Below are 17,135 nucleotides of genomic sequence, written 5' to 3'. Positions count from 1 at the left end.
TTGATCATGTGTTTGTCAAGTTCCATTGAATCTGGTGAATTTATAAGGACGGCAGAAAATCGTAGGTCCAAAAATCGATGTGTGTGTTAAGCTGCGTACACATATTCGCGCTTCCAACCTGCACCGAGCACGCTCCTCCCTCGTACCACCATCGAACCACAGTCGCTCCGCCCACGCACCCATCATGAACGTTACGGAAGATGTTAGATCTTCTCGCGTTCCCCGGTCGAACCACTGTTGCTCGCCGGTCGATCATCAATCGCTCTGCTGGAGTGACGTTCGGTTGCGGAGCAGAGCGAAAGTCTGTACGCACCTTAAGACATCAGGTAAACACATAAGTTATTGGTAACTGGCTGAATTAAGGTAAGCGCACACAGATCGTCATCGGACGGACAGCACGCATCGGACGATTAGATTTGATCTATTTGATGTACGATCCGCATTGTATAGGTATACTAGCCGTCAGGCTCGCTTCGCTCGCCATATCCGTCTAGCCAGGGGGCTCCGCCCCCTGGGCCCCCGACTGGATCGTCCAAGAATGAGATCAGCAGGCTCGCTCCGCTCGCCTGTTTTTTTTCATTTGAGCATTTTTATCATATGTTAGGACTGGCTAAACGGATATACGTCTGGCTAAACGGATATGGCGAGCGAAGCGAGCCTGACGGCTAGTAATATAATATTCCCAGGATTGAAGTAGCAGTGCCCAATCAATTTTTCCGCGATAAATGCATTTAAATCTTCAACTTGGTGTCAACCTAACAAAGTCAACTCAACTTAATGCCAACCTAACAAAATTATTAATTTAGTTGCCAGTTAACAACTGTTTCGAAGAGGTACTCTATCTAGATTATAGTTCTATAGTAACATATGATAATTATGGAAAATTTCAATTATAATTAAGAGATTGGGAGAAGAAGAATATAAATGCTAAAAGACGAACTTTAAACCCTTAAAAACAACCCTTAGAGTTGAAATATTGCCAAAAGATTTCTTAGTGCGCCTCTAAAGGGCCAACTGAACATACCTACCAAATTTGAACGTTTTTGGTCCGGTAGATTTTTAGTTATGCGAGTGAGTGAGTGAGTGAGTGAGTGAGTGAGTCAGTGAGTGAGTGCCATTTCGCTTTTATATATCAGTTACATTACATGTATACCTATACCTCACTCCAATTGAAAACAATACATCAAATCTAATCGTCCGATGCGTGCTGTCCGTCCGATGACGATCTGTGTGCGCCTACCTTTAGGGGGTGGCCACTGACGACAGGACAAGTTAGTGTGTACACACATGCACGTCATGCATGTTGTGTCATCAGCGAAAGGCATAGAATTATTCATAATCTTTCGGCCGGGCTGAGTGGAATAGTCATATTAGAACTCATGGCAATTTTTATAATTTTTACTTGCCTCCACGTTCACTGATATGTGTGAATAAAGCTTAAATGGCTTTATTTTGTGTCATGTATATCTTGGAAGGTGAACGACTTGTACCTTATAGAAAGATAGATAGGTAGAGATGCATTTATTTTTACAACTTCAAAACATCACAAGTTTTCAAATAGTGAAAGACACTTTGTGTCTGTATTTGAAGCTGTGTGTCAAATTTTAAAAGTAATATACGTTATTAGTTTTAGGTCTGGTTGCACAATAACCGGTTAAATTTTAACCGTGATAAATTTCACGAGAACCAATCAGAGAAGGCTTTTTGGAAATTACGGCTTCTCTGATTGGTTCTCATGGTTGTCGTGGCTTTTGTGCAACCGGCACTTACTCGTTGATCATGTCATAATACAACGTTTATGACTTGAAACAAATACACACAGATTGAAATAAAGACAGAGTATCGCTCACTATACGAGTATAATTATAGTACATATTTTATAATCTTGTATTTCTTTTTGTATTTCATATCTTAATCCCCGTTGAAATTTAACAGTGTTTTGCAACCGGGTCTAGGTCAGAAACCCGCACTTACTTAAATGAAAGGTATTGTCTGACATTGTCTACAATTCGGTTTAGACAAAATTTGGGTTACTCGATAAAGACACTATTGATAGTTTGATGTTTATGTGAAATTCAATTTTGTTTATTCATTGACAGACATTGCATACAATTCAGCTAAAACCAACTTATTCGCCCAAAACTGCTTTCAACCCTCAGAATAGACAGTCTAGAAGTTATGCAGAGTTGATTATTTGACTCACACAAAATTCCAAGTCCAACAAATGTATAAAATAAAATTTGGAACTTATCACATCAATCAACTTTCAAACTAAACAAACAACTTCATCGTAATTGCAGAAATATTTAAAATTCCAATTGAAACTACAATGAAAACGAAGTTTTGCCCTAAGTGTGCTACTGTAGCTAATTATTTATGTATGAGGATGTTTTATGACTGTGATTGATTGAGTACTTTATTTATGCAGATTACAATATATACTGGCTTATACACTTATCTACAATAGCTTACAATACAGCAAAATTATAGATGAATTTACATAATATAAACTAAGAATATAATTATTGAACTGTTTATGATATGAAAAAAGCAATTTGGAATAACTATAGATAATATTGTTATGCATCTACATAAATTGGCGGAGCTTTGGACATATCATTATTCATTCATTAATTTATACAATAAGTACATTATCAAAATCATAGGGAGAGGACATTTTTTATTCATTTATAAATTTATTTTTTTTTCTATTCTTTTGTTTTTTGTATTGAATCTATTGCTGTAAATGCTGAAAATAAAAAATGCTTTCCTTGTAAAATAGAACTCACTGCTGGCGCTCAAGTTGTACTTCTGCCGGCAGTGCCAAAAAAGTTAATAAGGTGCTATTATTAGGCCAAGATAGGCTTACAAGTATTTTTATTTGATAATATTAAAAGTTGTATTGTGTCAAATTTTGTATATATTGTTTTTTGCACTTTGTTGCTTCAGTCTGCATAAGAATTTTGTTTATTGTAATTTGTTTTTTTGGCAATAAATAAATTCAATAGGGAGAGGAAAAATAAGGTAGCCTTGTGCTATTCCTCTCCCAAATTTAGATAAGGTTACACATAGTTCGAAATAGGTTGAGTCTTGTAGTTCTTCAATCCACAAAATTTTCAGTCCTCAAATTTCACAAGGTTAATTTTCAAATTTAGATCCGGTGCTTCAAAACTAAACACAGAAGAAATATTTCACATTATTGTAACTAAAATCGGAAATATTTACATAGTTATTAAAAATATAATTTTGAAGAATTACTGAAAACAAACTCAATTCTAAAAGCGATATGTTCATTCTTCGGAAAGAATATTCAAAAAAATCCTTCCCACTAAATCTACCAAATTGTGATATGTGATGTGTTGAATAAATTATGTATTATTGATTTATTGATTGTTTGTTTGTCAGGTGTTGACGCAGCCGAGCGCTGCTAAAGAACTGTTGGTGGAGGCTGAGCGACTGGAGATCAAGTCGAAAGCACCGCTTGTGTTGGCCGAACTGCTTTTCGATGAGAAAATTCACATTCAGGTGAGTGATGTGATAGATGGTAGATAGATAGTGAGTGATAGATGGAAAACTATACATCACCCATTCAGTGAGTGATAAAAAACTATCAAGATTTGGTTAAAGTGAACGAGCAGAACAAATGCTGGCTCTAACCGCGGTATGTAGAAGTTGACGTAAAAAATATATTGTATAGATACAGTCGAACCTCCACTTAACGAAATCCTCTACACAACGAATTTTTACCTGGTCCCATGACATTTTGGAGTTTTGGCTGCTTATTTACCTCTATTTAACGAATTTCGGACCTCTCAACAACAAAGTTTTCTCTTCAACATACAAAATGTAGTGTGTATAGGAAGCAGACGATCATTTTCAAGGAATTGTTTAGTTTCAGCAGGAAGGTCAATAGACTAAAAATAATGGCAATTCAGGTAGGAAGAAGATGGGTGGTGGACAGTCAATAGAGGTTGAAAGACATGTTGGAAATTGAATGGAAGTTACTCTAAATTGGATTTCAAGAACTTGTCATTTGTAGACCAGGCAGGTGAACGACTGGACTTTCTAAATCTTGCTTTTGTCACACATTTCAATTCTTTGAACTGACTAAGATGATGATGGTTGTGACGAACTTGAGGAGAAGAATCCGTCAGATCAAGAAGTTCTAGAAGCTTTCAAAATTATCAGGTAGGGATTTAATCTGAAAAAATAGTGTACCAGCCTTTTTATGTTCGACTGTTTGAATAGATGTGAGTCGTTTATTGAACATGATGTTTCATTCAAATGCAAAATTCAACCGAAACTTACTCACTTTTCCAAATAAAACATTAAAAAATAGGGAAGTTGAGTTATTATAGTATTTATAGTGAAGTTATTGACAAAATTACCGTATATTGCGTTTAATCTAATACAGTAGTAGTGTAAAAAGTATTAAAAAATCTTTGGTGAAGGAAGTTGAAAAATATTGTTACTGAGTATGTACTTTGAATAATACAAATCAAGCTTTCTAGAAATAAATTGGTGAGTTTACTTATCTATTACATTCTATAAATATTCAAAAAACAAGTTTTTTTTATTTTAAACAGCATGAATTTTCAAATTTCCATATTAATATTGGCCTAATAGGTACCCTACCTACATTCGCGATGATATTGTTTTACGTACCATATTCATTTAATTACCGATGTGATACCATATTACACGATCCATAAGATCGTGGCAGTTTTCTTGACAGAACAACCTCTCAATAACGAATACTTTTCAGCAGCGAATTTTTTCTCGGGATAATCGACTTAGTTATACAGAGGTTCGACTGTATATGTAAACGTTAACACTGTACTTAATTATAATAATTTTAGTTTAACATTATGTATACTTTTGTACAGTATCATTTTTGTTTGTACCACTATGGGTCTCATCAGACTCAGTGGCAAGGATAGTGGTAGATAAATCTTTTGAACATTTATCAATCTATAGATCTATGGTATATTCTATAAGTAGAAAAATAATAATCTTGGAAAATGTTGCACTTCGAGAACTGGGCAAAGTTCTCCATATTTGGCTTTTGAACAGTTGGCGAAAAATAATTGTGCGAAATTAATTAACAGTTCTGAACCATTGTTGAAGTTATTATCATACTTCTACTCACTGATATGAACTGCACATGATTTCACTTATCTGCAATGCTTGTAGAATACTAATTCAAATCAATTAATCTAACTTTACTTAATAACTCCTCAACTCCTCTAAGGGTCTGATCACAGTGGATGCGTGTATGTGCAAGTGCACGTCAGATCATGCATGAGCCGAGAAACAAAATCTGGAAAGAGTCATTGAAATACGTTGTGACTTGCATGTAGCTGCTCACACTAAACGCAACCAGCAAGTGCAAGCGTTCAGTGTGAGTGTACTTGTGCGCAATAACTTATAGTAAAAATATCAGTCTTGTATTGAGAAAACTTTTTACAATATGCCTTTGTCTAAAACAAATTACCAATGTGTTGGTAGTATTATTAAATAATAAAGTCGTTCATTTCCAAAAGTGACTCTCGTCCACTGAACCAAGTTTCTAGAAAATCACAAAAAACACTGAAACAGATTATCTAAGGATAATTATAATGTTTTTTACTACTTATACTTTCTCCACATGAAATCATCATCATCATCATTATTGGCACTACAGCCCATGTAGAGCCTTAGCCTTCACAACCACATCCTTCCACCCCTCTCGACATTCTGCTTTTCTTCTCCATCTTCTCACACCCAGTCTTCGCAAATCCTCTTCCACATCGTCAATCCACCGCTTTCTTGGTCTTCCTTGTAATCTTCTTCCTCCGGGTTTGCCTTTCAGCACCATTCTTGGCACCCTTCCTTCCGGCATTCTGCACACATGACCAGCCCATCTCAGCCTCATACTTTTCACAACAGATAAAATACTGGTCTCTACGAACAATCTTCCTAGTTCCTTGTTTGTTCTTATCCTCCATATTTCATTTTCCTTGATTGCTCCAAAAATTCTTCTTGAAATCTCTCTTTCCCATCTCTGAAGCAGACCTTCTTCTCGTGTAGTCAATGTCCAAGCTTCGGCCCCATATGTCACTGATCTCCTTGTGGCATTGTTCTCCACATGATATAAATACATTAATTAGTAGTAAAATACCTCAATTTCTATGAATTTCCCAAAAATCATGGAAAATAGGATGGATAAGAGTCATTTAACGGACATTTTGGAACTGGAGAGATGGGACATGAGTCACTTTGTAACTAGTATAGGTTTCATTGAGCAATGACTGCTTTTTGTGAGTTAGGTACCTAATAACTTGTGTGTGAATGGAAGGTAACGCTTTAATAAAAATATAGTGTAATGAAATAGTTTGCATGTATTATCCAAGATATTATAAAAGAAAATAATTAAAAAAGTAAACACTAGAAAAGCAAAAATAGCAAAAAAACAATGGGATTTAAATAGCAAAGTCATCGTCTTCCATAAAACCACCCTCATTTTCATCCTCAGTATCTTCTTGCCTATTATTTTGATAATTGAGAATGTCTCTGTAAAAATGTAGATCACCAACTCCTCTCCATTCTTCTGCAAAGTGTAAATGTAGCAGCTTTTCCACATCCTGTTTCCACATTCTTTTCCTTCAAAGGCACTCCCCTGTGGATGACTTCTGGATTTGCATGATCAAGATTCACATTGAGTTTTAAAACCTTTTTTGGTACACCACAATCAACATAATACCCAGGTTCCCCTTGAACAGCCCTTGGTGATGTACTGCGAGTGATTATAAGTTACAAATTTTGTAACTCGCTCTACATTTCTGGTTACTCCAATATTGTTCAAATCCTTTATTCTGCAAATAATACTTATTGTAAAGAGTATACTATAAGGAGTTTCAATTAATTTCAGAATTGTATTATGCTGATTTGAACAGTATTGAACTTGATCTGCATTGAACTCACTCCATTGAACCGGTCATTAATATTGGAGACTCAAAGGTAGAAAATGTGAAAGAAGCAAATCTTCTAGGTCTGGTAATTGACAGAAGCCTTTCTTGGGATGCTCATATTGAAAAACTTGCCAGCCATATAAGTACTAATTTATTTGTCCTGCGAAACATCATACGCTATGTACCCCTAGACACGGGAAGAGTCCTATATTTTGCATTGATTTATTCACACATTTCTTATGGCATTGAACTTTGGGGAGCTACAACTTTGCAGAACATAAATAAAATATTTATTTTGCAGAAAAGGGCAATAAGATACTTAGCAGGTTTAGGCTTTAACCACACTTGCCGAGATGCATTCAGAAATCTTTCAGTTCTCACAGTTCCTTGTATTTTCATTTATAAAGTGATTATGTTAGTGGTAAAAAATATAAACAGCTTTACAACAAATTCAGATATACACCATCATAATACCAGGCATAGAAATAATATCAGTGTTCAGTATCATAGACTTTCTCTTTATAAGAAAAAGCCCAGTTATATGGTGTGAAATTATTGAATAGGCTGCCAACTCATTTAAATCCTAGGACGCATTCCTTTAAAACAGACTTATATAGGTTCTTAGTTGATAAGAGTTACTATAGTATTGACGAATTTTTAAATGGAATGTAGTGTGTTTCAATGTTACTTATGTATGCCAATGTAATTTTAATGTATGATTTATATAATAACTTGCCGTGTGAATTATCTTTTATAAAGTTTTTGACTGTAAATCTTCCTGACGTTATTCAACTGTATGGAAATTTTCTGTATTATTGTTGAATAAAATGAATATTCTATTCTAAAAAAATGAATATTCTATTCTATTCCACATCTCTGGTTAATTCAATAGTCAAATTCGTTTATTCTGTAAATAATAATATTAAAATGAATATTTCTATCAGGAATCTCAATTGATTTTGTTTTGATAATTTCCAGATCAAGAAACATCGCCTGCTGTTGCTTCATTTCACCCACGAGGACACGAAAGCCCAGCGCTATCTGATTGGAGGCATAGAGCAAGTCATTGGCTTGCACAAGGAAAGTCTGCTGCCGAAAGTTCCTGCTATTCTCAAGGTAATTGTTACAGCTCTTTAAATCAATTTTCCATTATTTGAAATATTCATAAAATTGAAAAAAAACTGTGCTGTCGTATCAGCTTTAAAAACCCAACTAACACACAACCAGCTCTAAACTGGGAAATCGACATGGGATTTCAAGGCATTGTTGTACTTGTTATATCCATTCTTTGGAACTATACTATAGTGAGGTCCACGTTATAATGGCAGTGGGGAAAGATAGGAGAACAACGTTGCTGATCCTATGTCTTGTCAATGCCTTCTATAGACGGTAGCTGATACAGCTTTATTAATGTAATATTAACTTTTCATTCTCGTTTTAAATAATTATACGTATTTTGACCCCCTCTTAAAAGTGCAAAAACTAATAATGAAGATCAAGCAGAGGCTTGTCGATTCTCTGCTCTGCCACTGTATAGAGGATAACTCATACTTGTATAAAACTTTGAAATATTCTTGTTTAAAATAACAAATTATATATTTTATTCGTAAAGAAAATATATTTTTCATTGATTGAATATTGAGCTTTCATAATTAGTTGAATATTTGTTAATTAATATATTTCTACATTGTTAAGAACGACCTGGCAACCTTGATGAGCGAGAAAAGGATAGTGCTATTTGCTTTGAGGGCTGATAGAGACAAGGATAGCAACACCAGTGATAATCAAATTATAATGTGGATCTCACTATATCACAAATCCAGCTCTAAATAATTTGAAAAAAGACATGGGATTTCAAGGCTTTGTTGTACTAGTTATATGTATTCTCTAGAATTCTATACTAGAATGGCAACAGAATTCTTATAAATGATCAAACATGGTGTTTGTAAGTAACTGTTTCTGCACATTGAGACCTGGGCAAAGTGTTGATTTACTTGACTTTGAACAGTTGGCAAAATTATTGTGCAAAATTAATGAACAGTTCTGAACCATTGTTGAAGTTACCATCAGACTTCTACTCACTGATATGAACTGTACATTTGTTTATTTTACCTTCATTTTTTATTATATTTTATACAAGCTATTTCTGTGTTTTCATTCGTATATTGAATGAGTCAAGAAGCCTAGTTGATTCTATTACTAATTTGATGATAGCATTAACAGAATATAGAGTTGAAAGGGTATGCACGTTGAGACCTGGGCAAAGTGTTGATTTACTTGACTTTGAACAGTTGGCGAAATTACTGTGCTAGATTAATATACAGTTCTGAACCATTGTTGAAGTTATAATCAGACTTCTACTCACTGATATGAACTGTACATTGTTGTATTATTGACCTAACATTTTTTATGAATGTGGTGCTTTGTTTCCCATAAAAAAATTGTTGATAATTTGATTAGTTTCTCAATAAATTTGATGTAAATGATTGTTATTTCTTGAATGAATACAAGCACATTGAGACCTGGGCAAAGTATCAATTTAATCCACTTTGCACAGTTGGCAAAATTTTAGTGCTAAATAAATCTACAGTTCTGAACCATTGTTGAAGTTATAATCAGGCTTCTACTCACTGATATGAACTGTACACTCATTATTTTATTCATATCTTTGATTTCCCAAATTCTCCTCGAATTTCCAATTTGTTGTAATGTATTTATTCAATTGATTTTGTTTTCTGTGTTAAAGTATACACACCAAAGACTTCATCACATAAAATGGCATCTGAAATATATTTGGGATTGATAACCCATTTGTTTAATAGGTTTTGTACTGATAATCACAATGTGATTACTCATTTATTTCATGTAATGTCAGAAATAAGTAGTGGAAGAAAAAACAGGCATAGCTCTTATGTCTAACACAATTTTGAAAAATGTAGACGATTTTTATGTTGACAATTTTTATATTTATTATTATTAATAAAAACAATATAAAAAAGTAGTAGTACCCTTTTATTAAAATATTTTGAAAACTTTTAAAAACTCCAAAGACTTCATCACATAAAATGGCATCTGAAATTGATAACCCATTTGTTTAACAGGTTTTGTACTTTATTATTATTATGATTGATCTGTTCCATAATGTGAACCACATTGGATGGTCACAGATAGACAAGTCATTAAAAATGAAAGAAAAAGCATGTACTCGAGGCAAGAGCAGGCATCAAGTAAAATACCGCTCCAAAGCAGCACTTTCACAACTGAAAAACTCATTCAGCGCATAAAACGGGTGATCATCAAGGAACAGCCTCAACTTTCTCCTCAGGCTTGCCAGTGGCAGAGTCCCCGCTGTAATGGGGCTACTGATAATCACAATGTGATTACTTATTTTAAACATGTAATGACATAAATACGTTGTGCAAGAAAAACAGGCATAACGCTATTTATATTAGGTTAACGACAACAGACACCCAATGTTCGGCCACACCCCTGCAAATCACCGGCTGAAGTCCCGACGCAGCTTTCTGACAGAGACACAGGAGCTTGGCTCCTCGGCTCCACAGGAAAGAATTAGATTATGGCATGAGAGTACAGACGCCACTGACTTGGTGTTGAGGGAGCAACTTCCAACAGGAGCAGAGCTGTCATTTGGCAAATGGAAAACTCTGAACCGCCTCAGAGCAGAGTGTGCCTGCACAAAAGAAAATCGCACAACTTGGACGCAGATAGAGGACCCGTACTGTGACTGTGGCGATATCCAGTCAGATGACCACCTCCTGAAATGTTGTCTTGCTCCAGCAGGCACTCGACAAGACCTCTTTGAATTTAATGACGAAGCTGTTAAAACAGTGGATTTTTATTTTAATTTAGGCATTTAATCACCTATCACCTGACACGCACGAATGAAAGGCATAGCCCTTACTACATCTAACACAATTTTGAAAAATATAGACAATCTGTAGGTTTTATTTATTATAATATTTTGTTTATTATTTTCATGCACGTTGAGACCTGGGCAAAGTGTTGAATAACTTTACTTTGAACAGTTGGCAAAATTTCTGTGCTAAATCAATAATTATTGACGGTTCTGAACCATTGTTGAAGTCATTATCAGACTTCTACTCACTGATAAGAACTGTACATTTGCTCGATTGATTGTTCCTCGTGTCAAGAATCATGTTTGGACTGTATGAATAAAGCTGCGTACTCATATTCGTGCCTCCAACCCGCACCGAGCACGCTCCTCCCTCGTACCGCCCTCGTACCACCATCGAACCACAGTCGCACCGCCCACGCACCCATCATGAACGTTACGGAAGATGTTAGATCTTCTCGCGTTCCCCGGTCGAACCACTGTTGCTCGCCGGTCGATCATCAATCGCTCTGCTGGAGTGACGTTCGGCTGCGGAGCAGAGCGAGAGTCTGTACGCACCTTAATGATGTTTGATGTTTGTTTGTTTGTGTTTAGTTGCTGTACGACATGGATGTTCTTGAGGAGAAGGTGATACTGGAGTGGGGCTCGAAGACGAGCAAGAAGTACGTGTCGAAGGAGTTGTCGCAGGAGATCCACACCAAGGCCGAGCCGTTCATCACCTGGCTCAAGGAGGCCGAGGAAGAGGAGGAGAGCAGTGAGGAGGAGGATGAGGACGATCTCGAGGTGGGTCGTACATACTTATATACATACTTACATACTGTACATACATACGTACATACCAGTCTGGGTCCTTTAGCAAAGCCTTTCGGCGGAGGGCCACTAGACAACAATACTACCCGTTCAAAAACATTGAACATTTTATAAAATGTATCTTTCCATAAGCAACAGATGCTCTTTTGTATCTTCTCAGAAGCAACGTGTTGCATCCGAAAAGATGCACAAGGAGTTCTAATTAATGTATCTTTGCATAAGCAACAGATGCTCTTTCGTATCTTCTCAAAAGCATCGTTTTTCATCCGAAAAGATACACAAGGAGTTTTAATGTATCTCTTCATCAAAGTTAGTAGACAGAAGGTTGGTCACTCATCTATTGAATTTAAGTTGACATGCAATTAAAGTAGAGGAACTGCAGCCGTGACGTAGGCTGTAGTACAAAGTAGGCAGAATTTCGCATTCTTGAATATCATACGGTGACGTATAGTCAAATTATATAACACAGACATGTTCTGACATGCAAGCTTCCTGTTTCTGCTTTACAATAATTATCAAAACATTTAAATAATACAAGCCTTTTGCCATTTAAAAGCAAAATCCCCACCTCCTAACCTACCCTTTCAAACCCTTAAGGTTTCTTCATCTTCTAGGTCGAGTTTATATTTTGTAGTTTGGCTATACATCAGCTTGTGAATTTCGGGGATAAGATATTTTGATTCTCGTAGAACATGTGCTCGATACCAGCATGTGTTCAGTGCATTTATATGAATGTAATGCATTGGATTTATCGGGATTGGTTTATCGGTTTATTGCAATGCATTGGTTTATCAAGATTGTTTTATGAGTTAATCTGAAATTATAATAATATAACGTTGTCCACCAACGCTTTTCCAGCGTATCAATTTTTAAAGGCACGTCACGTTTCATGTCACGTTTTTAGATTCTTGAAAAATTTTCAACTTCATTTTATTCATACAAGTTGAATGAACTTGAAATATCTAACAACATCATTAGAACAAATTATTCATTCGCTATAAGTACGGAGAATTTAAAATTTCTAGGTCAATCTTTAGGGGATTAAACGATGATGTATTTGAAGATACAGTGAATAAACTGTATGCTCAGTGTGGTTACTCTATCACTTCCTTACTACACGTGACGTCACGCTGGCGTTCCCCCCACTACTTTGAATCTCACACCTATGAGTGATCAACCTTCTGTCTGCTAACGTTGTCTCTTCATAAGCAACATTTGCTCTTTTGTATCTTTTCAAAAGCAACGTGTTGCATCCGAAAAGAAACACAAGGAGTTTTAATGAATGTATCTTTCCATAAGCAACAGATGCTCTTTTGTATCTTCTCAAAAGCAACGTGTTGCATCTGAATAGATTACACAAGGAGCTTTAATGTATCTCGTCATAAGCAACAGATGCTCTTTTGTGTCTTCTGTAAAGCAACGTGTTGCACTTGGAATGATACACAAGGAGCTTTTTGGAGTTACATCCTTTTAGCACAACACACCCTAAGAGCTGACTTTCGTTCAACATGCTGTTTCCATTGTTGGTGTGATAAGTTGGTGCAACTGTCTCATCATGAAGAATCTTTGTGTGTAGCATTTGTGTTACTATCCTTGTCTATAATTCGACAAAGCAAATAGGGTTATCCATTTCTAGCTCCGCTACGTTGCCAGATCGTTTTTTAACAATGTAGAAAATATTCCATCTCAACTAAGAAAATTAATTATTTAATCATTGAAGATTCGTATCTTCCTGATGAATAAATCATAATTTTCAGCAAGAATGAACAGTTAATATTACATACTAGCTGGCTCGGCGAACTTCGTTCCGTCAAATAGTTTAATGCATCTCATGACAAACTAGCTGGATGCACACCTGAGGAGGCGCGATGCGGCGTTTTATTTATATAGATAATTTTCCAACTACAAATAAATAATTTACTAAAAATCAATTAATTCTGAACACCGAAGACAGCACAATTATTCGAAACAAAGCAATGTCTTTAGAGCATGTAATTCTTTAACCTGAGGCCGCACTGCTTGATGGTTACACACAGAACGGTTATTTTGTTTTTACTTTCCTTGCCCTATTACCATAGGTGAGGAGGAAAGTATTGCTTTCCGAAAAAATTAAGATACCCCAATTTCTAAATTTCTATACGTTTCAAGGTCCCCTGAGTCCAAAGAACTGGTTTTTGGGTATTGGTCTGTCTGTGTGTGTGTGTGTGTGTGTGTGTGTGTATGAGTGTATGTGCGTCTGTGTACACGATATCTCATCTCCCAATTAACGGAATGACTTGCAATTTGGAACTTAAGGTCCTTTCACTATAAGGATCCGACACGAACAATTTCGATCAAATGCAATTCAAGATGGCGGCTAAAATGACGAAAATGTTATCAAAAACAGGATTTTCGTGATTTTCTCGGAAACGGCTCCAACGATTTTGATCAAATTCATACCTAAAATAGTCATCGATAAGCTCTATCAACGGCCACAAGTCCCATATCTGTAAAAATTTCAGGAGCTCCGCCCCAGCAATGCAGATAGATTCCCAATTATCAGGCTTCAGATGCAATTGAAACAAAAAAATAAGCTTTAAATTCGAGAAAATGTGATTATTCAATTGCAAATTATTGTTGATTCTATTAAATCATTCACTATGAAGAGATAGCAGACCTCATGTGTGTCTCCAGCGTTATTGCCCTGTCACCAGCTGGCTTAAATCTTTGAATAGTAGACTTGTGATGCGCGGGAACACTAGCGTCAGGTGATCAATTTTCATAACGGCAAGGAAAGTTGTGTGAGTGCGCCACACCAGATTTTTAGTCGGGTCTTTGAGAATAAAATACATGGCGGTTATGGAGCAGCACACACTCTTGTCTACTATCTATCGACGGCTGTTGGATGACGCAATGATTATAACAACTGATTTTTATTTCTGTGTGTGGCCAGCTAACAAATCTTCTCCCATAAGGATTACATGTAAACTTTGAAGGACCGTAGGAAAGAGTCCTGAAGTCGGATTATGAATTTAATAGGCCATAAACCTGGTCCTGAACATAACGAACACAACTAAAAAAAATCATCAAATTCGGTGCACACATAAAAAAGCTATTGAATGTCAAAATTTGAGGCTCGATTTTTATTTATATAGACGACTAGCCGTCAGGCTCGCTTCGCTCGCCATATCCGTCTAGCCAGGGGGCTCCGCCCCCTGGACCCCCGACTGCATCGTCCAAAAATGAGATCAGCAGGCTCGCTTCGCTCGCCTGCATTATTCATTTGGGCATTTTTATCATATGTTAGGACAATTCAGTCGGGGGTCCAGACTAAACGGCTGGCTAAACGGATATGGCGAGCGAAGCGAGCCTGACTGCTAGTAATATAATATTCCCAGGATTGAAGTAGCAGTGCCCAATCAATTTTTCCGCGATAAATGCATTTAAATCTTCAACTTTGTGCCAACCTAACAAAGTCAACTCAACTTAATGCCAACCTGACAAAATTATTAATTTAGTTGCCAGTTAACAACTGTTTCGAAGAGGTACTCTATCTAGATTATAGTTCTATAGTAACATATGATATGGAAATTTCAATTATAATTAAGAGATTGGGAGAAGAAGAATATACATGCTAAAAGACGAACTTTAAACCCTTAAAAATAACCCTTAGAGTTAAAATATTGCCAAAAGATTTCTTAGTGCGCCTCTAAAGGGCCAACTGAACATACCTACCAAATTTGAACGTTTTTGGTCCGGTAGATTTCTAGTTCTGCGAGTGAGTGAGTGAGTGAGTTAGTGAGTCAGTCAGTCAGTCAGTGAGTGAGTGCCATTTCGCTTTTATATATATAGATATCAGTATCAGCTATAGATGACAGTGGCAAGTCAAGCTATAGATGACAGTGGTTTTGTCAATTTGCTGTTGTTTAATTTGATGTTATGTTTCAGATTGAGTACGACGACAGAGCAAAGGCATCTCCACTGAAAGAGAACAAGGTGTCGGCTCCCGTCAAGAAGAGGGTGGTTGATGAGGAAGAGGAGGGGGGAGACGATGTCGACATCGATGCCATCTAATCACATTTCGCTCCTCATATTATATCAGCAACTAACCTAAGTCTTTGTTTCAAATAATAATCTATCCAATCCAATAAATTACTGTTACTCCTCAATAGTTGAAACATCATCCTTCTTCCTTCTCAAATCAATGTTATTCAATACGCTTGAATGTACTAAATTATTTATCTAGGAAATGGAAAAATATGAGATGTGATTTCAGATTGGCTATCCACGTTGAGTACATGTGTCTGTTTAGTTGTTTGCTACTTGAAAGTTTTGTGGTAGAGGTTGAGTCGATGAATGTAGTTATGTAAATAAATTATCATCTCCAATCTCTTTCTTGATGTTCGTATTTTGTCTGTTTTAAACCCTTCAATCATGCCTCATCCTTTCCTTGTTTACAGACAAGAAAACAAGAATGTATTTTGAAGAATTTGGTTGAAAATGAATTGATTACAAACTTGAAATATTAGTAGTCAGATGGTTATTAGAATAGGAAATAACTTGATATATTAGCTTGTATTTTCTCATGCACCGTGGCCTAAGGCCCGCCGCAAAGTAGACCCACGCTAATCCACAAAAAGCAACCCACGCCGTGGGATGTTTCGTAAACCATTGCTATAGAATTATTCATAATCAATCAGCTGTCAAGTGGATTATTCATTGCATTTGCATGTATTACACACATGTCTTTGTAAGCCTAGCAATGATTTACAAAACGTTGCTTTTCGTGGATTTTCCTACTTTTGAAAAAAATTCAGCCTCGGGGGCTCTTATGAAGAACAGAAAAATATTGAAAATAAGATGAATAAATTATAATTTATGATTAATTGATTATGATTAATCAATTTCTAAGCCTCCCAATAAGGGAGGCTTATTTCTAAGCCTCCCAATAAGGGAGGCTTATTTCTAAGCCTCCCTTTATGGTGCAAATTTCAGCCAAATCTGAGATGCTTTTTGATCCACGAAGTCCATGATTTTCATCAATTTTTTGTGAAGAATAAAAATCGCTCCAACTTCGTGATCTTATGCTCTTTGATGTCCATAAGTCCATGGTTTTCATCAATTTTTTGTGAAAAATAAAGAAAGCTTAAAATTCGTTATCTTATGGACTTTGATGTGAGAAACACAAATCTGGAATCATATTAGCAAAATTCCTTACCGTTCAGAAGATATTGATTTGATATGATTTGTTTCAGTGTGATTTTGGTACCAAATTAAAGTCTTACATTTGATGAAATTGAAAATAAAGACACATTATCAACTGAACTAAACACATATAGTATTTAATGTGTCTAAGCATTAATCGGTAATGCCTCAGTTACCACTTGCTATGTTTTAACTTCCTGTTACATTTCTAAAATACAAATGAGCTCAGTAGTCACATAAATCATGAGAAATTTGAATTTCCCGTTCAAATAGTATAAATCATGAGAAATTTGAATTTCCCGCTCAAATAGTATAAA

General features: G+C 35.9%; 1 protein-coding gene across 4 annotated transcripts in view; it reads left to right on the top strand.

The window, feature by feature from the left end:
* The window catches only part of LOC111050644 (eukaryotic translation initiation factor 5), a 96,956-nt gene extending 80,949 nt beyond the window's left edge, over positions 1-16,007 (top strand). For all 4 annotated transcript variants that reach the window (XM_039437370.1, XM_039437371.1, XM_039437373.1 and 1 more), the window contains 4 exons: positions 3,406-3,525; positions 7,929-8,066; positions 11,419-11,607; positions 15,562-16,007. In XM_039437370.1, coding sequence (XP_039293304.1) covers positions 3,406-3,525; positions 7,929-8,066; positions 11,419-11,607; positions 15,562-15,687 — 573 coding nt within the window. In that variant the 3' untranslated portion in view covers positions 15,688-16,007. The remainder of the gene's footprint in view (positions 1-3,405; positions 3,526-7,928; positions 8,067-11,418; positions 11,608-15,561) is intronic.
* The last annotated feature ends 1,128 nt before the right edge of the window (positions 16,008-17,135 follow it).

The sequence above is a fragment of the Nilaparvata lugens genome, chromosome 11 (genome assembly GCF_014356525.2).
Source record: "Nilaparvata lugens isolate BPH chromosome 11, ASM1435652v1, whole genome shotgun sequence".
In the NCBI taxonomy this organism is placed as follows: domain Eukaryota; kingdom Metazoa; phylum Arthropoda; class Insecta; order Hemiptera; family Delphacidae; genus Nilaparvata; species Nilaparvata lugens.
Note: the sequence above shows the minus strand (reverse complement) of the source record. Positions and strands in the feature narration are given on the sequence as shown.